Source organism: Phocoena sinus, chromosome 5 (assembly GCF_008692025.1).
Source record: "Phocoena sinus isolate mPhoSin1 chromosome 5, mPhoSin1.pri, whole genome shotgun sequence".
NCBI lineage: Eukaryota > Metazoa > Chordata > Mammalia > Artiodactyla > Phocoenidae > Phocoena > Phocoena sinus.
The window spans coordinates 88,897,893-88,924,686 of NC_045767.1; the positions used below are offsets into that span (position 1 = coordinate 88,897,893).

General features: G+C 37.1%; 1 protein-coding gene and 1 pseudogene across 1 annotated transcript in view; one reads left to right on the forward strand and one right to left on the reverse strand.

The window, feature by feature from the left end:
* Window positions 1-26,794, forward strand: part of MOB1B (MOB kinase activator 1B) — a 57,814-nt gene that overhangs the window by 16,927 nt on the left and 14,093 nt on the right. Inside the window, exons 2-3 of the mRNA XM_032632471.1 lie at window positions 17,611-17,777; window positions 23,389-23,482. Coding sequence (XP_032488362.1) covers window positions 17,611-17,777; window positions 23,389-23,482 — 261 coding nt within the window. The remainder of the gene's footprint in view (window positions 1-17,610; window positions 17,778-23,388; window positions 23,483-26,794) is intronic.
* LOC116754492 lies at window positions 6,044-9,885 on the reverse strand (annotated as a pseudogene).

Consider the following 26,794-nt stretch of genomic DNA (forward strand, 5'->3'; position numbering starts at 1 on the left):
GCCATGACCGCTGAGCCTGCGCGTCCGGAGCCTGTGCTCCGCTATGGGAGAGGCCACAGCAGTGAGAGGCCTGGACAGTGTGTAGCTATAACAAAGCTTATGTCTATGATGGACCTTCACTATGAAGGATAAAGAGATGGTACAGATATATTTAACTGGTATCAATTATTGAGCACTGATTGTGCACCAACTTATTCTCTGTATTTCTATACATATCATTTGGTTTTCAGAACCATCCCACACGGTAGGTGATATGATTTCTCTTTTTTGCAATCAGAGCGATTAAGTAACTTACCCAAAGTCACCCAGCTAATACAAGGCAAATTAGGGATTCCAGTCTAGAGTACGCAACGGTAAAATCAAGGTTTCTCCTATTCCTTATGAGGTAGATAATGCTCAAGTTAAATAATAACGGTAGATGGCTTTTATTGAGCCTTGTGCCAGGCATTGCAGTAGTACTTTACTTACTGGTTTCTAATCCTTGAAACAACTCTGCAGCATAATGCTTTCTTCATTTTCAGATGAGGCAGGTAAGTCTCCAGAGAGGCTAAGTAATCAGGTCAAGGTCTCTCAAGTAGTAGAGGTACTCTGTGATTCCAGGGCCCTAGGTGCAGTCAGCATCGGTGTTTTCCCACTACCCTGTGCTGCATGCTACTTTTACAAATTTCAACTTGATGTGTATTTAACTGATGGCTTTTGGTTTCCTCAGGGACCATTGGTATATCAAACTGATTGAATCTGGCAAGTTTCTAAGGTGAATGTATGTTTTTGAAACAATTTTGATAATAGAGCTAAGGATGATAGCAATAGCAGCCACCAGCTAATAAACCATTAGGACGAGTCTGCATATATATAGGTGATTTTGGCTTACTTATCCATAGTATACTGTAAATAATACTGGGGTCAGAAATACATTGCACAGTATGTTTAGATTTTAAAGATAGAGCAGTTCATTAACATTTCTGTAAATAACCCAATTTTATTCCCATGTTTTGGTAAACATTCAAACTTTTTTATTAAGCTTTCAAACTTTTAAAGTTTTAGTTTTAATTTTTGTCAGTATTATACATGTACATGATTTAGAGTCAAATAGTTTTATAAAGCTTGTCATAAAAACAATCTGTCTTTTCTTGCTTCTAGTTACAGCCATTTGAGCTCTTTTACCTGATTTTTAATTTCTTATCTCTAACTAGTTTATCTTGTTACATATTGATTTTTTCATTTCTAGGCATTAACTATTGAATTCTTATTATGGAAGAAGAGACTATCACCCCCTCCCATACCATATATATATATACACACACATCCCATCCTGCCTGCTTCTCAGTATAGCAGTTAATACTATATAAACACTGTTGACAGTTGAGCCAAGTATATGTACTGTAATTTTATTTTTCCTTTCCTGAACGACTTTATGTGTTTCTGGAAATTTTTTGTTTTATTTTCTGTGTAGTCAATACTTTTTTTAATCCCCAAACATTCCCTCAGTTAACCTTCAAATACATTCAGATTCTCTCACTTTATCTTCTTAATCTTGTGTAGCTGTTATTTTTGGAATCTACCTTCACCTTTATTCTGGGGATTCCCTTTGCATGGTTTTTGGTTGGATTTCTTCTTTTCTTGGGTCTCACATCCTGTCTCTTGGTTTACTCCCTTATTTGGGGCATACTGTCTAAAAGCTAACTAAAAACAGTAAGTGGAATGTTAATATTTTGAGACCTCATGTGTCTAGAAATATATTCTACCTTCATACTTGCTTGATGTTATGTCAACGTATCAAGTTCTAGGCTGTAAATTTTCCCACAGAATTTTAATTTTAATTTATATGGATGAGGTGTTCTACTTGTTATTGAGAAGTCCAGATTCCTTTCTGATTTCTGATACTTTGTATGAAACTTGTTTTTTCCTCTGGACAATTTTAAGTTCTCTTTTTTCTGAGATTTCATAATTGCATCTTTGGTTGTGGGTCTATTTTCATCCACTGAGTTGGTGGTCTCTCTTTCAGTCTAAAAAAGGCATTTGGGGGACTTTCCTGGTGGTGCAGTGGTTAAGACTCTGCACTCCCAATGCAGGGGGCCCGGGTTCCATCCCAGGTCAGGGAAGTAGATCCCATATGCATGCTAAAGCTAAGAAAGAAAGAGAGAGAGAGGGAGAGAGGGGGAGGGAGTGGGGAGGGAGTGGGGGAGGAAGTGGGGGAGGGAGGGGGAGGGAGGGAGGGGGGAGAGAGGGAGGAAGGAAGGACTTGAGAAGAATTTAAAAATAAATAAATAAAAAGGCATTTTCAATTCTGGGAAAATTTCCTGGTTTATTTCCTTGATAAAATATTTCCTTGTTTTTCTGTTATACATTTCTGGAATTCTTATTACTTGGATACTGGGCCTCCTGGACAGATCCTTGATATTTTTCTCTTACATCTCTTTCTTTGTTTTTTATGCTTGCGTTCCGAGAGATTACTTCAGTTTTATATTCTATTCTTTCTATTATGGTTTTCATTTCTGCTACCCTTTAAAAAAATTTCAAGGGTCTTCTTTTCTTTTTTATATATAGTATTCCTTTCTCATTTCATGAAGCAATATTTTTTTCCTATCACTGAGTATATTAATTTTAGGGGGGCATTTTTATTCTTTGCCATTGTTTATCCTTTTAGTTGCTTTTTTCTGTCTATTTTGATGTCTTGTTTCACATTAGAGGCTTCCCTCAAGACCTGGTAACCCTTTTGCTTTCTGCTTTTATTTACAAGTAGGACAACTGAAAAGTGAATTGGAACTCTGTGCATGTGTGTGGTGGGCATGTCAACTGTGGGATTTGCTGAAGGGTGATATGGCTAGGCTGTTACCTTGAAGAACCCCTAGGATAAAGTACTTTCTAGGTCTTTATGTGGTGTGGTCAGATTTGCCAAAAAAAAAAAAAGCACAGTTGGTCTTCGCTTGGAGATTATTATCCCGACTACAAGGTTCTGGGGATCCTGCTGGGGGAAAAGGCTAGGGGTCTCAACACTGATTTTTTTAAACTCATCTAATCACCCAGTGTTAAATATGGTACATCTGCCCGCAACTGTGCCTGTGACTGTATCTGCCAAGGCAGACACCCTCTCTGTTTTGACCTCTTCATAGAATAAACCTTTAGCTTCTAGTCTTTTCTTAGGATGGGAGGTAGTACAGAAGCCTACTGTGTAGATTGCAGAGGGGGTCTGGGTGTGTAACTCCTTAAACAGACTGTGGAAGTCTTGTTCCATCTTCACTCCTACTTCCAGAGTATCCTACTTGTACTGATTCCTGAATCTTTTATGGGATCTATTGTATAAATTGGGTTGCTTCCAAGTTTAGGGTTAAGTTTCCTTAGATATGTGTGGGTTTTTAAAAATTTATTTATTTATTTTCGGCTGCATTGGGTCTTCGTTGCTGTGCGCAGGCTTTCTCTAGTTGCAGAGATTGGGGGATACTCTTCATTGCACTGCGTAGGCTTCTCATTGCTGTGGCTTCTCTTGTTGTGGAACACAGGCTCTAGGCTTGCGGGCTTCAGTAGTTGTGGCACACAGGCTTAGTTGCTCCACGGCATGTGGGATCTTCCCGGTCCAGGGCTCGAACCCGTGTCCCCTGCATTGGCAGGCGGATTCTTAACCACTGCACCACCAGGGAAATCCTTCCTTAGGTATGTTAATTCAGTTATTTATTCATCTACTTTCTAATTCGTAAAATTGTTGTTTTCTCCTCTTTTATTCTCTTTATCCTTATGGGATTGATTTTTTTTAAAATTCACTTTATTATCACTTTGAGTAGGGAGTGGAAGCTAATGTGTGTTTTCAGCCCACCATCTTTAACCATCACTCTTCAGAATAGTCTTCTTATAGGTATTGATCCATTTTATTACCATGTTCTGTTAAGCATCCACAGTTTTGTGGTGTCTCTAAGAGAAAGGAAATTATATCACTGTGTTAAACTACTTAATGTTTTTTTTTTTGTTTTTTTTTTTTACTTAATGTTTTTTGAGTTCTTTGTTACTGCAATGTATTAGTAGGCAGTGAGTCTAAGAGTCCTTTTCCACCAAACAGAGTTCAATAACTCTAATTTTTACAAAAGTACAGATTAATGTAAATTTGAGCTGCAAGGAGCTTTTATTTATTGTTTATTATCAGTCCTCACTGGTACTCCAGATTATTCAGATTATGCTTCTAGAGTGTGCTTTAGCAAATCTCATTTAAACTTTAATTCCTTTGACCTGAATTATTCATTGGTTAAAATTTATCTCCAAATCAGGAATTATCTCTGTTTTATTAAAAAAAGAAAAAAAAGCAACAAACAAAAACCAGTTAGCTGCATTTGAAATTAGATTTATAGGAGAAAAATGATTTATAACTTTTGTATTCATGTTTCTAATATATTCCTCCAGTTCCAGTAATAAAAGAAATGGCTTTTCCTGTTTTCCAGGACACTTTATCAGTTTTTATAGGCATTAACATGGGCTTCTTCTTTTCTTAAAACTATTAATTTAATGCATTGACTTTCTTATAAATGCCGTGGTTTTGAACTTTAATATAAATTATTGTACAAATATGAACAAAGCTTTCTATTAGAGTTACTATTTAATAGAAAAAGAATAAACCATAGAATACAAACTGTAGATGTTTTTAATTGACTAAAGGACCTATACTTATCATCCTAACATCTGTGTGTTTTTATCCAAAAGAATACATCTAAAGGATTAGAAAATAAATGTGGAGCTCTTAGAAGATTTCAGGAGAAAACGAATGTTCTCATGGTAGCCTGAGAGAAGGGAGACAGACTAGGGCAGGAGTTCTTTTTCTGGGTTTATGAGCAGGTTTTAGCACTTCCCTGAATTCCTGTATGCAAAATATTATGTCTCTAGAGAGAAGGTTCATAATGTCTTTCAGATTATCAGAGGCTCAAAATAGATTAAGAACTAGAGGTAAAAAGGTCAGTAAAGAAAAAACTGTATACATTTTTAAGAACATTACAGGAGGTATTTCCATCTTACGTACTTAGCTACAACTATGCATGTATAGTATGTACTATGCTTCTGTATCTATTATGACTGGGCCTATTTGTATAAGCTCAAAATATAAATTTAGCAAATGTTGTCAAAATGTTTGCTTTTACTTTACCATTTTTGACCTGGAGTCCTTTATCAGTTTAGCTCAACAAACTTTTGTTGAGGATGTGTTCTGACCTAGGCCTTCTGCTAGGTTCTGGAGATGCAGTGATGGCTTGAAACAGTCCTTGCCTTTGAGACTCTCATGGCGCATTGTAAAATAGAGACACATTTTAGTGTTCTGTATGAACATGGAGAAGGCATCCTTAACATAGCTTAGGATATCGGTGAAGCTTCCTGAGGAAAAATGACCCTTGAATTAATTCTCTACGGATGACTGGTAAAAAAAAAGAAAGTTCAGTTAAAAGTGTATGAGATAAGGATGAGTAGGCTCCATCTGATTTTAACTTTGTCTTTTTTTTCCTAGTCAGGCTGGCTTTATTGTAAGAGTTTAATTTCATAGCATTTAGACCAGTAAAACTGCTTTGTCACTGAGTTGATACCTATTGTGTTACTGCTTCATATTTGCAGGCAAATGATGGACTATAGGAGTTGTAGGTGAATCTTTGCTCTACCGTTAACTTGAGATCTGTACCTGATGTAAAGATTGTTCCATTACTGCCAAGACTGCAGACTTGATCTTTTGTTGTGCTGTTTATGGTGAGCTGTGGTTTTGAAATAGATGCCAGGGAAATTCTCCACTTTTACTTTGGTGGAAAAAAAAATCCTGTTACTACAAGGAAGTGCTTATTAGTTTTTAAAGTAAAGTTAAATTGCTCTAAACTATGGGAGGAAACCGCAACCTATTTATTTTTTACAAATAACTAAATAAAATGAAAAATAAGAGCTACCTCCTCCCTCCCCCTCCCCTCCCCCCAATGGGAGGAGTAGGCTTGCTTTGACTGAGATGTCTTGCTTTGATTGACCTATTTATTTATTTAACTTTTTTTTTTTGCGTTCCACACAGATTTTATTTACACAATCCATGTGAGATTTCTGAACCTGTGCCAAAAGAGGCAAGATAAGGCCTTTTCTCTCGGGCCTGTTACTGAAATGTAAATTAACACAAATGCAAGTCAAACTTACTCATTGTTGACAAATAGCTCTTAGTCCCTATTTTAGTATAATCATCACATGGGGGAAGAAAAAAACTTCCTAAGATGCTCAGCCTCAAAGGGCAGTCAGTGGGTGTCAGCATCCCCCTCAGAGGTGCTGTGCCACCCTGGAAAGAATGCCTTCGGGCTCCTTCCCATCCCCCAAGGCAGCAGCAAATCCGTCCTGTCGCCTCCTTTTGGCCAAAGCAAAGTCTTTGGTTCGTGGATGGCTAGATCTGCAAGTACTTTCCTGTTAAGCTCCACCTGGCACTTAATCAAGTTGAGGATGAATGCTGGGTACTTGAGGCCGTGTTCCTGGGAAGCAGCTGTAACTCGACTGATCCAGAGCGTCCACAGGTTCCTCTTATTCAGCCTGCGGGCTCGGGTGCACTGCACGAACGCTCGCGTCACAGCCCTGACGGCCAGCCGGTAGCCGATTCTTCCTCCCCCGGAAGTGCCGCGCGTGCTTAAGCACCTCCTGGACCCTCCAGTAGCGGTCGGTGATGCGGTTCCGCAGCCAGAGCTGCGCCGTGAGGAAGACCGTGGCGCCAGCAGCCCGCGCCTCTGCTCACCAAGGTGAGCGTCGCACCGCCGCCGCCACCTTCCCCAGCGATTCCGGGTCAGCTAACTTTTTATTTTATATTGGAGTATAGCCGATTAACAATGTGATAGTTTCAGGTGCACAGCAAAGGGACTCCGCCATACATATGCATGTATCCATTCTCCCCCAAACTCTCCTCCCATCCAGGCTGCCATATAACATTGAGCAGAGTTCCCTGTGCTATACAGTAGGTCCTTGTTGGTTATCCATTTTAAATATAGTAGTGTGTACATGTCGATCCCAAACTTCCTGACTATCCCTTCCCCTTATCTTTCCCCCCTGGTAACCATAAGTTCATTCTCTAAGTCTGTGAGTCTGTTTCTGTTTTGTAAATAGGTTCATTTGTATCATTTCTTTTTAGATTACACATCATACAGTATTTGTCTTTTTCTGTCTGACTTACTTCACTCAGTATGACAATCTCTTGGTCCATCCATGTTGCTGCAAATGACATTATTTCATTCTTTTTAATGGATGAGTAATATTCCATTGTATATATATATATATATATATATATATATATATATATATATATACCACATCTTTATACATTCCTCTGTTGAAGGACATTTAGGTTGCTTCCTTATCTTGGCTATTGTAAACAGTGCTGCAGTGAACATTGGGGTGCATGTATCCTTTCGGGCCACGCATTTCTCTGGATATATGCCCAGGAGTGGGATTGCAGGGTCATATGGTAGCTCTATTTTTAGCTTTTTAGGGAACTTCCATACTGTTCTCCATAGTGGCTGTACCAATTTACATTCCCACCAACAGTGTATAAGGGTTCCCTTCTCTCCGTACCCTCTCCAGCATTTATTGTGTGTGGATTTTTTGATAATAGCCATTTTGACTGGTGTGAGGTGATATCTCATTGTAGTTTTGATTTGCATTTCTCTGATAATTAGCGATGTTTAACATCTTTTCATGTGCCTCTTGGCCATCTGTATGTCTTCTTTGGAGAAATGTCTATTTAGGTCTTCTGCCCATTATTTGATTGGGTTGTTTGTTTTGATGGTATTAAGCCTCATGAGCTGTTTGTAAATTTTGGAGACTAATCCCTTGTTGGTCACATCATTTGCAAATATTTTCTCCCAATCTGTGGGTTGTCTTTTCATTTTGTTTATGATTTCCTTTGCTGTGCAAAAGCTTTTGAGTTTAATTAGGTCCCATTTGTTTATTTTTGTTTTTATTTCCATTATTCTGGGAGATGGATCGAAAAAGATATTGCTGTGATTTATGTCAGAGAGTGTATTGCCTATGTTTTCCTCTAGGAGTTAAAGGACCTACGGTTGAAAATGAAATTTTGGTGTCAGGGTTAGGAAATCTCCCCAATCCATCTGTTACTTCTTTTGCTGTAGTTTAAAATCTTTTAGATTTGTTGCACCAAATAAAGATGATGGGTCAATCCCTTTCTTTAATACTGAGAACAATTGCTCCTTGCAATAAGAACAAGATTTTTCTCTCCTTTCAGTATCATTATTTAAGATCATAAACATTTATTAGTAAACCTGTTATGTCCCAGGTTCTTTGTTAGATTCTCGGGATTCAAGGATGACCAAGACATGATCCATATTCTTGAGTAACTCACAGTCTAGTGAGAGAGAGAAAGAAAAATGAAAACGAGTAAGCATGAGGAGGTACTGTTTTAATCTGACCCTTTATGGATTAGTAGAAGTATGGCAGGGAGATTGCTATGGTCTGAATGTGTCCGCCCAGATTCATAAGTTGAAATCTTAATGTGCAATGTGATGGTCTTAGGAGGTGAGGCCTCTGAGAGGTGATTAGGTCTTCAGGGTTCCACCCTCATTACTGGGGTTAGTGCCCTTAGGAAAAAGATCTTGTAGAGCTCCCTAATCCCTTCCACCATATGAGGAGGTAGTGAGAAGTGGCCAGTCAGAAACCCGGAAGAGGGCCTGACAATGCTGACACTCTGATCTTGGACTTCTGGCCACCAAAACTGTGAGAAATAAATTTTTGTTGTTTATAAGCCACCCAGTCTGTGGTATTTTGTTATAGTAGACTGAATGGATTGATACAGGGATAAAGTGATGATTATCTATATGTGTGTGTATATGTATACGTATAAATGCATATACATATAGTCCTTCATTCATTGAGCATTTTTAAGCTGTCATTTCCTATACTGCGCATTTGCTGTGTGAGAGCTACCTTAAAACTAAGCTGCTTTAGGGGCTTCCCTGGTGGCCCAGTGGTAAAGGATCCGCCTTCCAATGCAGGGGACGCGGGTTCGATCCCTGGTCGGGGAACTAAGATCCCACATGCCATGGAGCAACTAAGCCCACGCGCCATAACTACTGAGCTCCCGTACCACAACTAGAGAGCCTTCATGCCGCGAAGTACAGAGCCCACGTGCTTTGGGGCCCACGCTCCACAACTGCAGAGCCCATGCACCCTGGAGCCTGCGTGTCACAACTAGAGAGAGAAAACTCGCATGCCACAACTAGACGGAAACCTGGCACTGCAACAAAGAACCCGCATGCTGCAATGAAAGATCCCGCGTGCCTCAACGAAGACCTCGCATGCCGCAGCTAAGACCTGACACAGCCAAAAAAATAATAAAATAAATAAATGTTAAAAAAAGAATGTAAAAACTTATTTTAAAAAATTAAGCTGCTTTAAATGTATTCATTCGTTTAATTGTCATAATGGTCCTGCAAAATTGGTGATGTCATGTCCAGTGTTTAGTTGTAGCTTGGAGAAGTTACATGATTTATCTAAGATTTCACAGCTAGTAAGTTACGAAAACAGGATCTGAAACTGGGTCTTTACTCCAAATCCTTTGCCCTTTCCTATTCTGTATCCCAGATACCACATTGAGCAGTGTAGTTACAAAAATGAAGAGGCCACAGCCTCCTATTCAAAAGAGGTATCTGAAAGAGAACAAACACATAGATGTTACAGGTGTTTTAAGCTACAAGGAGACAGAAGAGAGGATGGAGAGGTTTTCATGGAAGGTTAGGAAAAGTTTTTATAAAAGAAGTGATGTTCAAGCTCCCTGGGTGTTTCTTGGTTGAAATATCAGTATATTTGGAATTACTGCCAACTCAGTTGCAGGTTGATGCTCATTCTGAGCTCTGCATATGCAAGTTTTGGTTTCTTCCTTCTAACAGTCCAGCGCATTGTAGAGGATTCAGAAAATGCAGTTACTGCTGTTGCATGGAAATCACCTAGATATTCAACTATGGGCACTTCCTAAAATCTCCTGTGGTTTTAGTACCTATTTACTGAATAATGAATTCAGTTCTGGGCAAAGAAAATTGCAGTCTGTATACAACTTAGAAGCTCAGAGTGTGATTGGAGATGAGTGATTAAACTTTAGTGTCTTCATCTATAGCTAAAATTATGCCTCACATAACTTCACAGATGTAGAAACTAATTGGCCTTTGCTTGTGAAGTGTTTTATTTTCTAAGGATTAGATTATAAAATTTTATGGGGTATTAAATAGCGAATTGACCAACCCTCTACCTGTTCTTGCATGAAGTCATGGAGTTACACTTTATACAATTGAAGTGTTAGGAATATGCTGAAAATTGAGAGGTAACGCAGTTAGCAGTTTAATATACTTGTGCAGTGTCCCTAATGTGTGTTAAGGAGCAAGATGTTAACATGTGGAAGAAAAGTTTCCATGACTAAAGATGTTTGGAAAGCCCTGAGCTAAACCATAAGCAATTTTCTTTACTATAGGACTTCTCATAGCTTATAAAATACTTGTTTTAATAATATACTAGTGCATCTTTTGGCACTGTGCTAACCAGTGAGAATGCCAAGAGTATTAGTTACCTTCAGTCTTATTTTTCCTCTGAACCTGAGACGTGTAGGTACAATTGCCTGCCTAACTTAACCATTTGGATGTCTAATAGGTATCTCAATTTGTGCAAAATCCATCTCCCCAGACCTATCTCAATAAATGGCTCATTTTCTACCTGCTTGATACTAAAAACCTAGGAGTCTTTCTTGATGGTCTTTTCTTCACCACTCTCCACAAATTCTGAAATCCAAAGTGAGTCCTGTTGGTTCTACCTACAAATATTGGAATCTGGCTTCATCTTTCTCTCCCTGTTTGTCCAAGCGATCATTCTTTCATTCTTTCTTCTTTGTAGTTTCGTAACTGGCTTTTCTGTTTCTACTTTTGCCCTCCTCCCAGTCCATTCTCTACATGGCGACTAGAATGATCTTTTTTAGACCATTAAATTGTCATGTTATACTTCCATTTTTTTTTAATCTGCAAAGTCTGCACATTTATACTTAAAATGATAATCTAAATTCCATACTTTGGTCTCTAAAGTCTTAGCTAGTGTGGTTCTACAAGACTCTGATTTCTTATACCACTGTTGCCATCATTCATGCTGCCTTCATCACCATTACCTTCTTAACCCCTCTTCCTTGAAAAAGTCACTTTTGTGCTAGTTTATCCTATAAGTGTGGAATGCTCTTCCTTCTTCCCCAGATCGTTCCATGGCTGATTCCTTCTTCTTGTCTTTCTGGCCTTAGGGAGGCCTTCTCTAACTATCTAACCTAATATAGTACCTTGTCACATTACATTATTTGTCACATCATTCTGTTATTTTCATCATAGCACTTACCACTACCCAGTAGTGTTTTGTTGGTTTTACTTTTTCTTCTACCTTCTCTCCCCACCATGAAAGTAGAGATTCTCTTGTTCAGTGCTGTGTCCCAGGGCTTAGAACAGTGCTACTTAGAATATAGTAGGTGGTCAGAATATGCTAGTTGGATGAAGGAATGCAAGAGTGAATAAATGGATGAAAGAAACTGACTTATTGAACTGGTGAGGAATGTTATTGGGAGGCTCCTTTTTTTTTTAATAGTAAAGGTTTTTCTTTAAACATTTTAAAAAGTTGAGCTGTTATTCACATACTATAAAATTCTTCCTTAAAAGTATACAGTCCAGGACTTCTCTGGTGGTCCAGTGGTTAAGACTCTGCACTTCCACTACAGGGGGCACAGGTTCAATCCCTGGTTGGGGAGCTAAGATCCCACATGCTGCGTGTTGCAGCCAAAAAAAAAAGTATACAATTCAGTGGATTTAGTATATTCATAAAGTTGTGCAACCATCACCACTAATTCCAGAATATTTTTATCACACCCAACAGAAACCTTTGTATCGTTAGTAGTCATTCTCCATTTCTTCTTCTCCAGCCCCTGGCAACCACTAGTCTCCTTTCTGTCTCAATGGATTTGTCTCTTCTGGACATTTCATATGAATGGAATCATAAAAAATGTGATACTTCATATTTTGTGTCTGAATTTTTTTCTCAGCATAATAATATTGTCAAGATTCACCCATGTTATAACATGTTATCAGTACTTAATTCTTTTTTTATGGATGAATAATATTCCATTGTATGAATATACCATATTTTATTTATCTATGCATCAGTTGATGGACTTCTGGGCTGCTCACACTTTTTGGCTCTTATGAATAATGGTGCTGTGTACATTAATATACAAGTTTTTGTGGACATAAATTTCAGTTTTCTTGGTAATATACCTAATCATCTCTCCTCCCCTCCCCTGACCCCCTGGCAAGCACTGATTATTTTACTGTTTCTAAAGCTTTTCCAGAGTGCCTTGTATTTGGAATCATACACTATGTAGCCTTTTCAGTCTGACTTTCTTCACTTAACAATATTCAATTAAGGCTTCTTCATGGTTTTGTTTTTTTTTTTGTGGCTTCATAGCTTGTCTCTTTTTAATCTCTGATCATAATATTCCATTTTATGGATGTACCACAGTTTATTGATTCACCTATTGAAAGGCATCTTGATTGCTTCCCACTTCTGCGACTATGATCGAAGTTGCTATAAACACTCACAGGCAGGTTTTTGGATGGACATAGGTTTTCAGCTCAACTGGGTAAATACCTGAGTGGGTTTGCTAGGTTGTATGGAAAGATTCTGTTTAGCTTTGTAGCAAATTTGGAAGACAGCCAAACTGTCTTCCAAAGTGGCTGTGCCATTTTGCATTCCTACCAACAATGAATGTTGCTCTGCATCCTCAGCAGCTTTTGGTATTGTCAGTTTTTTGGCTTGTAGCCACTTTAATAGGTGTGTAATGGTATCTCATTTAAGTTAGCAATTCCCTGATGACAAATGATGTTGACTGTCTTTTCATATGTTTATTTGCCATCTGTTTATCTTTTTTGGTGGGGTTTGCTCATATCTTTTGCCCATTTCTTCCTTGGGTTGTTTTCTTATTGTTGAATTTTAAGAACTTTTTGTATGTTTTGGATACAAGTGCTTTATTGGATATATGGTTTGCAAAGATTTTCTCCTAGTCTGTGTGCCTTACAGTGTCTTTCACAGAACAGAATTTTTAATTTTAGTAAATTGCCTACAGAGGAACCTGCTCGTCCTGAAAGCACTGAGCTTTAGCCTAATGTTAAATACCTGCTGCCACTTGCCTACTGCTCAGAAAAAGGTCAGCAGAGGAGGGTATTGGGATTCACTTGCTCAGAGACTCTGAATCACAGTCCTATATAATTCCTGAAGAGTCTCTTACAGTCCTTTCACTTTCCTGTAGTCCAGATTCTGAGCTTGAAGCACAGTGGGAACCACTCTTACGTTCACTAAGAAGGTAAGTCTTCTACTGGGTGTGTTCACTGAGTCTTCTACTGGGCACGTTCTAGGCTAGGTTTTTTCAGACTTTCACTGTCACTGTATCTCATCAACTTTTTAATCTTAGCAGATTTCCTCAATTTCTGATCTTCTCTTAGCCTTCTTTCTTGCTTTCCAGAAATATTGAGGGTTTCTTTTTTTTTTTTTTACTCTCGTAACATTAACAATAACAGCAACAGCACCACCAGTGATTAGTGATTTTAAAAGGATGTAAGGTAGAAATGTATTTATAGATATGTCTGTTCAGATTGCTGACTTTCTGAATCAAGATTGTATTTTTGGTACTCATAGCTTTTAGCCTTTGACTTTATTATGTCTAGAACCCATTCTACTTGATTTTGACAGTTTCTAACATTTTTTGCTGGTGCATATGTGTGTTTCTGAAAGTACAGATGTGTTCGGCAACCTTTTAGGGGAAATTACTCTCTCGTGAAATTGTATTTTTCCTTAATGGCAGTACTAAATATTCATATAAATTAGAAGAGGTGTGAAGAGAGGAAATGGAATTAGGTACTTTGAAGATTGTTTTTAAAAATGTACCTACTAATGACACTCTCAGTACAAATTAGCCTTGTGTTGTTTCATAAGTGACTTGATTAAACTTTGGTGATAGAGGAAGAAAATAGAAATAATTGGATAGAAAATAAAGGTAAGCATCATGTAGTGTTGGCTAGTGGATAAAAGAATGGGCTTTAAATATTTAAATCCTAGATTTAAATTCTGGCTCCTACTTTACCAATATTATAAGCTTGAGCAAATTATTTAAGTACTTTAAGTCTCAGTTTTGTTACCCATAAAATAAAGTATAGCATGTACATCATAGAGTTATGAAGATTAAATGGGATATTGCATGTAAAATACTTAAGAGTACAAGGCCTGCAGTAAATATTAGTTAATATTAATCATCATCATTACTATCCTAGTGTAGGAGCTCTCAGCCTGAAGTTGACTGGAACTATCAATTAACAAGTATTTATCAAGTATCAAGTATCATTATCTCATCTCTAAATTATACCCTTTTGTAAAAAGTTATTTTCCAGACTTTCAAAGAACAAAGTAAAGAAATTGAAGCCCAGATGATAATTTGTGGTTTCCTAAGTAACATAAGGAGAAAATAGCAAAATGAGGACTAGCGCCTTGTTTTCTTGATTTTCCGCCCAGCCCCATGATTATTCTGAGATCACCTGAACCGTGACATGGGAATAGCACCAAAAACCATTTAAAAAATTCTGTTTGGAACTTGATGTGTAAGAGCATTTGTTTCCAAAGTAAGGTTATATTTTCCCCAGTCTTAGGAGACAAGGATGGGAATAGGGGTTGAATACAGCTTTGTACATTGCACTACCATTTCTTTTTTTTACTATGAGTCATTCTGGTTCAGAAAAAGGAAGGATACTAACATTTGCACAGCATTTTACAGCTTTAGAAACTTTTCTCACCTTTATTATTTTCTCATTTTGCAGCTCTTTATGATACAGGTAGTGGTAATGTTTTGTTATTGTTACTAGGCTTTCACTATTAAAGAAAAAATAGGCTCGAGAAAGTTGGGTAATTTGCTTGACACAGCTGATAAGTGTCAAAACTGGCCTTTACAAAATCAGATTTTTTTTTCTTTCTACCCAAGTATTAGGTCTTTGAGGTATATTTGTTTAGCTTTGTGGAAGACCAATTCTGGGTGGGTCATCAATCAAGAAAACATTTGGAAACCTAAAACTTGAAGGGACAGTGGTTGAATAAATAGGTGGTTTAGGGGAGCAGGGGAGGCTCTGACCCTCCTGCATGCAAGCACAGCTGATGTCCTTGTTGTTCTCATGTACTCTGCCACTTTTCAGAGCAGCTTGTCACCTCAGTTGCTGCACCAGTCTCAGCAGTGGGCTAATTAAAGCGAATGTACTTAACACTAGGCCTGAAGACATGCACCAGATTGATGTTAGGAGAGCTATTTTTGTAGTTAATCATACATAAATTAGTAAAATGTCTTTTTGTAAAAAATATTGGTGAAGTTTATTTTTCACACTAAATTTTGGTAAAGGATGAGAAGGAGCAGGAAAATGAAATAAGCTTCCAGCTTGGTAAGCATAATGACCTTTTCTACGTTTTCACATTTTAAAGATGCTGGGAGAGAATTCGGCATTTAATACATTATCTGATTAAACTGAAGAAGAGTTTCCACACTCTAGTGTGGGTCCAGACCCTGTGTCTAATATTGACTTTGGGGTTTACTCTGAATGCAATGGAAAGCCACTGAATGGCTTTAAGCAGAGGAGTAACATCATCTGATTAGTGTTTGTAAAGAGATCCTGGGCTGTTGAGTAGAGATATCTGGCAGGGAGAGGGACCAAGGTTAGAGTTGAGGAGCATCACTTTACTCTAAATAAACACCTGAGAGACTTACATGTAAATGAGAATACCATTATCTTAAAGTGAAAAGTACCTGTCATTTGAATTGGATATTTGTGTTGACTAGTAAGTAGATTCTTAGTTTCTCTCAGGATTCTCAGTATTTTTTGAAAACTCCTCAGGTGATTATAAAATGCAGCCAGGGTTAAGAACTACTGCTTTATCTTGGGGAAAAAAGGAGAGATCTTGGGGGTAAGCTTGGGAGAAGGGTGTTAAAAATGAAAAGCTTTGGAGACCTTGGAAAGTATAACTATTGTTTATCTGTTTTCTTTGGAATTTAATTTTCAAGTTCGTATGTTCAAATGTCTGAATGCTAACGACAGTATGAATTTAGTAACATTAAACTTTAGATAATTCCTACTTATCCAGCCTCTTCTAATTCATTCTTTCCCTATCTGTTGCTTTTCATAAGAAGAGCAGGGGAGTATTGAGAATGGATGACTAGAATATAATACAATTTGATAAGAATTTGCCAGCATTGGGGCTTCCCTGGTGGCGCAGTGGTTAAGAATCTGCCTACCAATGCAGGTCACACGGGTTCAAGCCCTGGTCCAGGAAGATCCCACATGCCGTGGGGCAGCTAAGCCCGTGAGCCACAACTAGTGAGCCCAAGTGCCACAACTACTGAAGCCCGTGCGCCTAGAGCTCACGCTCTGCTGCAAGAGAAGCCACTTCAATGAGAAGCCCACACACTGCAACGAAGAGTAGACCCCGCTCTCTGCATCTAGAGAAAGCCCGCACACAGCAGCGAAGACCCAACGAAGCCATAAATGAATGAATGAATGAGTGAATAAATAAATAAATAAATTTAGATATAAAAAAAGGGGCTATCCGTTTGAACATCTTTAAAAAAAAAAAAAAGAATTTGCCAGCATTAACAGAAGAATCCGTCTCTTAAAAACTCTTAAAACCATTTCTAAGATGAGTTTCCATTGATTCATTTAAAAAATATATTTCTTTGTGTATACATACACACATTTAGAAATTTGAGCAACCATATTAATGTCTAGCTACTTATCTGCATACCTGGGATTCTGGATTAAGATTGCTGTTGCTTCCTATAATTGGATAGAAGCACATGTAGCTTTTCTTTCTTGCTCTAGGATTTTTGTGTTTTATTGATATAAAATTATATCTTTATGTTTTTATACAAAGGAAACAAATTATTTGTATTAGGATGAGAGACTTAGAATAGGGGTAAAAAGGAATACAATGACTGAAGATTATCACAGAAGTACTTTTTTTTGTTTGTTTTAAATATTTATTTATTTATTTATTTGGCTTCACCGGGTCTTAGTTGTGGCACACAGGATCTTCGTTGTGGCGTGTGGGATCTTCATTGCGGCACTTGGGATCTTTAGTTGTGGCATGCGGGCTCTTAGTTGCGGCACGTGGGATCTAGTTCCCTGACCAGGGATCAAACCCAGGCCCCCGCATTGGGAGCACAGAGTCTTAACCACTGGACCACCAGGGAAGTCCCCAGTACTTTTTTGTTTTTATAGATTACTGAATCAGTAATTTATTGTTAGATTAGTTAGTTGGATTAGTTATAGCTAAAAATTCTTTTTCTCCTTTGGAGTTAACAGTAGGGAATGTAGAGAAGGTTTGTAGGAGTTTTGGGTAATCAAACACAGTAGTTACAACAGTGATGTTGCCGGAATTTAATGTAGCTGATACAATTTAGGGTTGTTTATTTGTGGACTTTTAGGATCACTGGCTGTTATTTTATGCAGTAATATAGTATAGTAGACTCTATTGAAAGTCATGCCTTAAACACTGATGTGCCTTTTTCTTCTTTTCTATTCATAGTGGTAGTCGCTCCTCTAAAACGTTTAAACCAAAGAAGAACATACCAGAGGGTTCTCACCAGTATGAGCTCTTAAAGCATGCAGAGGCCACACTGGGCAGTGGAAACCTCCGGATGGCTGTCATGCTTCCTGAGGGGGAAGATCTAAATGAGTGGGTTGCAGTGAACAGTAAGTAGCCTTTCTGTTTCTCAGCAGACTGTAAATTAGGTTAGTAGCCTCACTGTAGGTGAGTGTTGGGGTGCTCTCTATTCTAGGATTTAGTTAGCAACCTAATACCACAAGATAGTGGTACCTCAATTTACTTTAACCTTTATGGTATTTTATTTCTGAATATGGAGTTACATGAAATTCTTATCTCCTGTTATCATGTGATACAAAGCATAGATTTACCATCTTCATTGGAAAAAATGATAATGATAGCAGCAATTAATGTTTATGGAACACTGTGGCACTCTGCTATTCTTTCTACATGAATTATTTTTATTTATTTATTTTATTGAAGTTTATTTGATTTATGGTATCAGTTTCAGATGTATAACATAGTGATTCGATATTTTTAGATTATACTCCATTTAAAGTTATTACAAGGGGGCTTGAGAGTCCTCTTGAGAGTCCGCCTGCCGATGCAGGGGACACGGGTTCGTGCCCCGGTCAGGGAAGATCCCACATGCCACGGAGCGGCTGGACCCGTGAGCCATGGCCGCTGAGCCTGCGTGTCCGGAGCCTGTGCTCCACAACGGGAGAGGCCACAACAGTAAGAGGCCCACATACTGCAAAAAAAATAACAAAATAAAGTTATTACAATATAATGGCTATATTTACCTGTGTTGTACCTTTGTGGCTTATTTATTTGATACTTGCTGATTTGTACCTCTTAATCCCCTACCTCTGTCTTGCTCCTCCTCCATTCTCTCTCCCCACTGGTAACCACTTGTTTGTTCTCTATTTCTGTGAGTCTATTTCTGTTTTGTTATATTCATTCATTTTATTTTTTAGATCCCACGTGTAAATGATACCATACAGTATTTGTCTTTCTGTGTTTGACTTAAGCATAATACCTTACAGGTCCATCCATGTAGTTGCAAATGGTAAAATTTCATTCTTTTTTTATGGCTGAGTAATATTCCAGTGTGTGTGTGTGTGTGTGTGTGTGTGTGTGTGTGATAAAGAAGATGTGGTGTTTATATATATGTATATATACATACACACACACACACACACCATTATCCATTTATCTGTTTATGGACGCTTAGGTTGCTTCCATATCTTGGCTATTAGCCTCCATATGCTGCTATGAACATCGGGGTACATGTATCTTTTCAAATTATTGTTTTTATTTTCTTCTACATGGATTATTTTATTTCATCTTTACAACCTCATGATGTAGGTACTATTATCCCAGTATATAGATAAGAAAGCTGAGACAGAAAGATTGTAGTAATGTGCTTAGGTTATACAGATATTGAATGCTAGAGACTGGGCTCAAATATAGAGCTCTAAAATTTCAGAGACTGCGCTTTAACCCCTATGCTAAATTGCCTCTTTCAGTAGCATACTTAGTTATTTGTCTAAACTACGCTTTAAAAAGAAAAAAAGACAATTCAATAGTGATCTTATGAAATTAGTAAAATATGTTTATGATATATTCTTAACCTCTAGAAAGAAAAAAATATAAGTAAAAAGTAAATATATTCTTGGGAATTAAGCCAGAGTAAGTTGGGGAATAAAAGTGGTACTTTAAAAAAAAATTTTTTTTTAATTTTATTTTGATTCTTTTCTCTCTCTCCTTTTTTAAAATTAATTAATTTATTTATTTTTGGCTGCGTTGGGTCTTCGTTGTTGTGCGCGGGCTTTCTCTAGTTGCAGAGAGAGGGGGCTACTCTTCGTTGTGGTGCATGGGCTTCTCATTGCGGTGGCTTCTCTTGCTGAGGAGCATGGGCTCTAGGCGCGCGGGCTTCAGTGGTTGTGGCTCACCGGCTCTAGAGTACAGGCTCAGCAGTTGTGGTGCATGGGCTTAGTTGCTCCATGGCATGTTGGATCTTCCTGGACCAGGGCTTGAACCTGTGTCCCCTGCATTGGCAGGCGGATTCTTAACCACTGTGCCACCAGGGAAGCCCAAAAGTGGTACTTTTAGTATTCAAGGTTTATCAGCATTGGTGAAGAAATTAATAGAATTTTATAACTGGAGGAAATTTATATGACTCTAGTTATAATAAATGAAATTGAATTGAAAATATACACTAAATGCCTAGGCTTTGATTAAGGAAAAACAGAACAGTATTTTTATTGTAATATTTGATAGTATCTTATTATAATTTGAAACATATCATGGGATTTATAAATTGAGCTGCCACCCACTAACTTTTAGGAACCTGAAGTATTTTACTGAGATGTCTTAAAACCTTACTGTGACAGCAGTTCTGTAAGAGCAGTATTATTAGAGTATGGTTATCCTCCTGGACCCAGAGAGTTTAGTTACTAAAGAGATAAAGTGATTTGTTTGCTTTATTGATGAGAGTCATCTAACCTATAAGATAGTTCTATGACACTTCAAGGGAAATATTCAGAATAAGTTTCCAATATATGTGTACATCCTTTTTTTGGGCACTTGTTTGTGCCTTTTTGTACCATTTATTTGAGAGCTCATTTTCTAATTTTAGAAATCTAAGGAAGGTAGTGTAGAGCTTCTGTACTACATGAGATTGTGACTTTTAAGTATAAAACCAGATCATTGTTTTCTGTCTGTATTTTCTCTGTCTCAGTTATCAGAACTGAGTGTCTGTACTATTGAAATGTCTAGAACTTCAGGAACTTATAAAATTTCACAGACATTTTGAAGTTATAGCCAGAAAAAAATTGCTTTGAACTGAAGTGTTTGAACATCCCCGTAGAACATAGAATTCTGCCTTTAAAATATAGCAGTTGACCGAAGTATTGGATTACAATTTTTTTCTTATTTATAGTAATCTTTCCAAGTGGCACTTGATGAAGTGAATAGGATTTGAGGCTAGATAGGTAATTTCCATTCACTGACAGCGATTAAGTAAACATTTCGGGTACATAAAAGAGTGAAGGGGATTTGTTGATAAGATTGGCATCTTAATGGCCTTTTCCCTTCAGTTTACTTGCCAGATGAAGATAAATGGTAGAAGATGGGAATTACAAATTCAACAACTAGTCTCATAGCCAGAAACCAGAGGCTGGTTTTGAACATTCTGCTGCTAGAGAGTGATAGCTTAAAGGAGATACAAGGTTCAGAGTTTTGGAAAAAGTGGGTGGATGGCTTATAGTTAATTTTTGTGGCACAGAATCTTGAGGCCATATCTTCATTTGTAGAAGAAAACGAACAATTACTAAATGTCTACTTTATGGTAGACACGATTTTGTTTTTTAGCACTCTGCAGTAAACTGAATTTTAAAGGTAGGAAACTGAGATTCAGGGAAGTTAAGTAACTCAAAGTATAGAGTTGGGATTCAAAGCCATAGGTTACCCACTGTTCATGTGGAGGACAACCCGATTAAAAATGGGCAGAAGACCTAAATAGACATTTTCCCAAAGAAGACATACAGATGGCCAACATGCACATGAAAAGATGCTCAGCATCACTATTCATCAGAGAAATACAAATCAGAACCACAATGAGATATCACCTCATACCTGTCAGAATGGCTCTCATCAAAAAGATCACAAATAACAAATGTTGGTAAGGATGTGGAGAAAAGGAAACCCTACAGTGCACTCTTGGTGGGGATGTAAATTGGTGCAGCCACTATGGAAAACAATATGGAGGTTTCCCTAAAGTTAAAACTAGAAATATCATATGATCCAGCAATTCTACTGCTGGATGTATATTTTAAGAAAATGAAAACATTAATTTGAAAAGATACATGCACCCCAGTGTTCATAGCAGCATATGGAAGCTAATAGCCAAGATATGGAAGCAACCTAAGTGTACATCAACAGATGAATGGATAAAGAAGATGTGGTGTACACACACACACACACACACACACACACACACACACACACACACTGGACTATTACTGAGCCATAAAAAAAGAATGATATTTGCCATTTGCAACAACATGGATGAACCTGGAGGGTATTATGCTTAGGGGAATAAATCAGAGAAAGACAAATATTTTATGTTATCACTTATATGTGGAATCTAAAAAAAAAAAAGAAGAATGAATATAACAAAACAGAAACAGACTCACAGATACAGAATAAACTAGTAGTTACCAGTAGGGAGAGGGTAGGTGGGAGGGGTAAGATAGGGGTAAGGAATTAAGAGGTACAAACCTCTATGTATAAAAGAAATCAGTTACAAAGGTATATTGTACAGGGACTATAGCCCATATTTTATAATAACTTTAAATGGAGTGTAATCTATAAAAATATTGAATCACTATGTTGTACACCTGAAACTGATAAAATATTGTAAATCAATTATACTTCAATTTTAAAAAGAAAAGAAAAGATAGAAAGAACACCAGTCTTTCTAAAGCTTTTATGTGGAAAGGAGAAAATACTAGTGTTATGAGTTCTATGTGGACATATAAGAAAGGAAACCAGGTCATCTAACTTATGAACTTAGATGTAAAAATCCTAATAAAAATATTAGCAGATTGAATCTAGCAATACTTAAAAATTATGACACATCATGACCAAATTGTTCTTATTCCTAGAATACAAGGTTGGCTTAACACTTGCAAATCAGTTGTAATTCACTGCATTAGCCAAAATAAAGGAAGAGGAAGAAATCATATGATCATCTCGGTATAAGCAGAAAAAACATTTGGTAAAATTTAAAATCAATTCATAATAAACTTATGAAGTAAAAGTTGAGAACTTTTTTCTGATAAAGCATATCTACAAAAAAGATAAAGCAAACATCATATTTAATCATGAAATGTTGAAGTTTTTTCTCAGATTAGGAATGAGTTAAGGTTAGCCACCATCACCACTTTCCTGGAGTCTTAGCCAATGCCGTAAGGCAGGAAAAAGAATAAAAGATAATAATAACTGGAAAGGAAGAAACAACATTTATGTTCATAGCCAGCACGAATGAATGTTGAAAAACCAAAAGACCATGATTTTATTACTACACCATCACTATTATTATGAGTAGGTAAATTTAATAAACTTGTTGGCTTTGAGGTCAATATAAAAAAATTATGAGTAGAATAAAAATTATAAAAAAACAAGGAATAACAGTTTTCCAGTGAAACATATAGAAAACTATTCCTTTATGACTGGTGCTTTCTGTGCTCTTCTTAAGAAATATTTGCATGCCAAAGTTCATGGACATATTTTTCTATGCTCTTTTAAACTTTATTGTCTTGCCTTTCACATTTAGATGTATAATCCACTTGGAATTGCTTTTCAGGTATTGTGTGAGTGAAGAGTCAAGTTTTATTCTTTTCCATAGAGATAACCAATAGACTCAGAAACCATCTCACATTTTATTACGGTGTTGCCTTTTTCTAAGTGATCTATAGAAGTTCTTTATATATTCTGAATATAAGATCTTTATTGATTATATGTGTTGCAAATAATTTCTCCCACTCTTGCTTGCCTTTTTATTCTCTTAAGGGAGTCACTTAATAAACAGAAGCTCCTAAATTCAGTGAGGCAAATATTGTTTGTTTATATTCTTTTCACCTGTTCTTTGTTGAGGAAAGAACACTGATAGAGCTGAGATTCTGCTGGAATAAAAGATTGTTTGAGTAAAACTAAAATTTAACCTTTTACTTATAACTGATGTTTGCTTTGCAGCTGTAGATTTCTTCAATCAGATCAACATGCTTTATGGAACAATCACAGATTTTTGTACAGAAGAAAGTTGTCCAGTGATGTCAGCTGGCCCAAAGTAAGACATGATTCATGATCAGTTCTCATTTTTACTTTATCATACAGTTCTTAGATAAGAAGAAAATTTTTGACCTTATAATTTCTGTATTTAGCATCTCCTTCAGTGATTTACCAATGACTAATATTTTGAGTCCAGATTCCCTAGCCTGAGCTTTATAGTCCTCCCTATTGTATTGTCCTCCATCCTGCCTTTTTTCTGTTTGCTTATGCCTCTCTATCCAAATATTTTTTTTAAATCGAAATATAGTTGATATACAATATTATGTTAGTTTCAGGTGTATTGCATAGTGATTTGACATTTCCATACATTATGAAATGATCATCATGATAAGTCTACTAACAATCTGTTCCCATACAAAGTTATTACAGTGTTATTGACCATACTCCTTATGTTGAATATTATATTCCCATGACTTATTTATTTTATAATTGGAGGTTTGTATCTTTAAATATCTTTCACCTATTTTGCTCTATTCCCACCCCGCTCCCCTCTGGCAACCACCCCTCTGTGTGCTGTATCTGTGTTTGTTTTCTAGATTTCACATGTAAATGAGATCACAATGTGTTTGTTTTATTCTGTCTGACTTATTTTACTTAGTGTAATACCCTCTAGATCCATCCGTGTTGTCGCAGAGGGCACACACACACTCACACACACACCCCACATCTTCTTTTTTTTTTTTTTTTTTATTGTTTTTGTGGTACACAGCCCTCTCACTGTCGTGGCCTCTCCCGTTGCGGAGCACAGGCTCCAGACGCGCAGGCTCAGCGGCCATGGCTCACGGGCCCAGCCGCTCCGCGGCATGTGGGATCCTCCCAGACCGGGGCACGAACTCGTGTCCCCTGCATCGGCAAGCGGACTCTCAACCACTGCGCCACCAGGGAAGCCCCCACATCTTCTTCATTCATCTGTTGATGGACACTTAAATTACTTTCATATTTTAGGTACTGAAAATAATGCTGCAATGAAAAACAGGTTGCATATGTCTTTTCAAATTAATGTTTTTGTTTTCTTTGGGTAAATACCCAGAAAAGAAATTGCTGGATCTTATGGCAGTTCTATTTTAAATATTTTGAAGAACCTCTATACTTTTCTCCATACTGGGTGCACCAATTTGCAATTCCACCAACAGTGCATGAGGGTTCCCTTTTTGTCACATCCTTGCCAATACTTGTTATTTGTTGTCTTTTTGATAATAGCCATTCTAACAGGTGTGAGAAGTATCTCATTGTGGTTTTAATTTGCATTTCCCTCATGATTGGTGAGGTTGAGCATCTTTTCATGTGTCTCTTGGCCATGTGTATGTCTTTGGGAAAAATGTCTATTCAGGTCCTCTGCCCGTTTTTTAATTGGGTTGTTTATTTATTTATGATGTAGAATTGTATGAGTTCTTTGTATATTTTGTATATTAACCCCTTATTGGATATATCACTTGCAAATATCTTCTCCCATTCAGTAGGCTACCTTTTCATTTTGTTGATAGTTTCCATACTGTGCAAAACCTTTTTAGTTTAATGTGGTACCATTTATTTATTTTTGCTTTTATTTCCCTTGCCTGAGAAGACAGATCCAAAAAATATTGCTAAGACTGATTTCAAAGAGTTTTCTCCTAGAAATTTTATGGTTTCAGTTCTTACGTTTAAATCTTTAATTTATTTTAATTTAATTTTATTTATTTATTTTAAAAAATATTTGTTATTTGGCTGCTCCAGGTCTTAGTTGTGGCATGCGGGATCTTTGTTGCAGCATGCAGGATCTTTAGTTGTGGCATGTGGAATCTTTTACTTGTGGCATTTGGGCTCTTCGTTGTGGCATGTGGGATCTAGTTCCCTGACCAGGGCTTGAACCTGGGCCCCCTGCATTGGGAGTGTGGAGTTAACCACTGGACCACCAGGGAAGTCCCTCATTTTTATTTTAACTTATGTTTGTACATGGTGTGAGAAAGTAGACCAGTTTTATTCTTTTACATGTAGCTCTTCAGTTTTCCCAACATCATTTATTGAAAGGGCTGTCTCTTTTCCCCTGTTGTATATTTTTGCCTCCTTTGCAGATTAATTGACTGTTTAAGTGTAAGTTTGTTTCTGGGTTGTCTATATTCTATTCCATTAATCTGTGTTTCTCCTTTTGTGCTTGTACCATACTGTTTTGATTACTATAGCTTTGTAGTATAGCTATAGTATACTATATGTATGTATGTTTGAAATAGGCAGTGTGATACCTTCAGCTTTGTTCTTCTTTCTCAAGATTGCTTTGGCTATTTGGAGTCTTTTATGTTTCTGTACAAATTTCAGAATTAACATGTTCTAGTTCTGTGAGAAATGCCACTTTATTTTGTTAAAGATTGCCTTGAATCTGTAGATGGCCATGGGTAGTATGGTCATTTTAAAAATAATAATTCTTCCAGTCTGTGAGCATGTTATATCTTTCCATATGTTTGTGTGTTTTTCCATTTCTCTCATAAATATCTTAAAGTTCTCAGAGTACAAGTCTTGTACTTTTTTGGTTAGATTTATTCCTAGGTATTTTATTCTTTTTGATGCAGTTGTAAATGGGATTGTTTAAATTTATCTTTCTGATAATTCACTATTAGTGTGTTGAAATGCAACGGGTTTCTGTGTATTAATTTTGTATCCTGCAACTTTATTGAATTCATTGATGATCTCTAGTAGTTTTCTGGTAGCATCCTTAGGATTTTCTGTGTATAGTATCGTGTTATCTGCAATGACAGTGACAGTTTTACTTCTTCCTTTCCAATCTGGATTCATTTTATTTCCTTTTTTTGTCTGTTTTGGCTAGGACTTCCAATACTATGTTGAATAAAAATGGTGAGAGTGGGCATCTTTGTCTTGTTCCTGATCTTAGAGGAAATGCTTTCCGCTTTTCACCATTGAGTATAATGTTGGCTGTGGGTTTGTCATATATGGCCTTATTATGTTGAGTATGTTCCCTCTAAGCCCACTGTTTTGAGAGTTTTTGTTAATTATAAACGGATGTTGAATTTTGTCAAAGGCTTTTTTCTGTATCTGTTGAGATGATAATATGATTTTTATTTTTCAGTTTGTTAATGTGGTGTATCATGTTGATTGACTTGTAGATATTGACCATCCTTGCATCCCTGGGATAAGTCCTGCTTGATCATGGTTTATGATCCTTTTAAAGTATTGCTGGATTTGGTTTGCTAATATTCTGTTGAGGATTTTTGCACCTATGTTCATTGGTGATATCGGCCTGAAATTTTCTTTTTATGTGGTGATTTGTCTGATTTTGGTCAAAGTGATGCTGGCCTCATAGAATGAGTTCAGAAGTTTT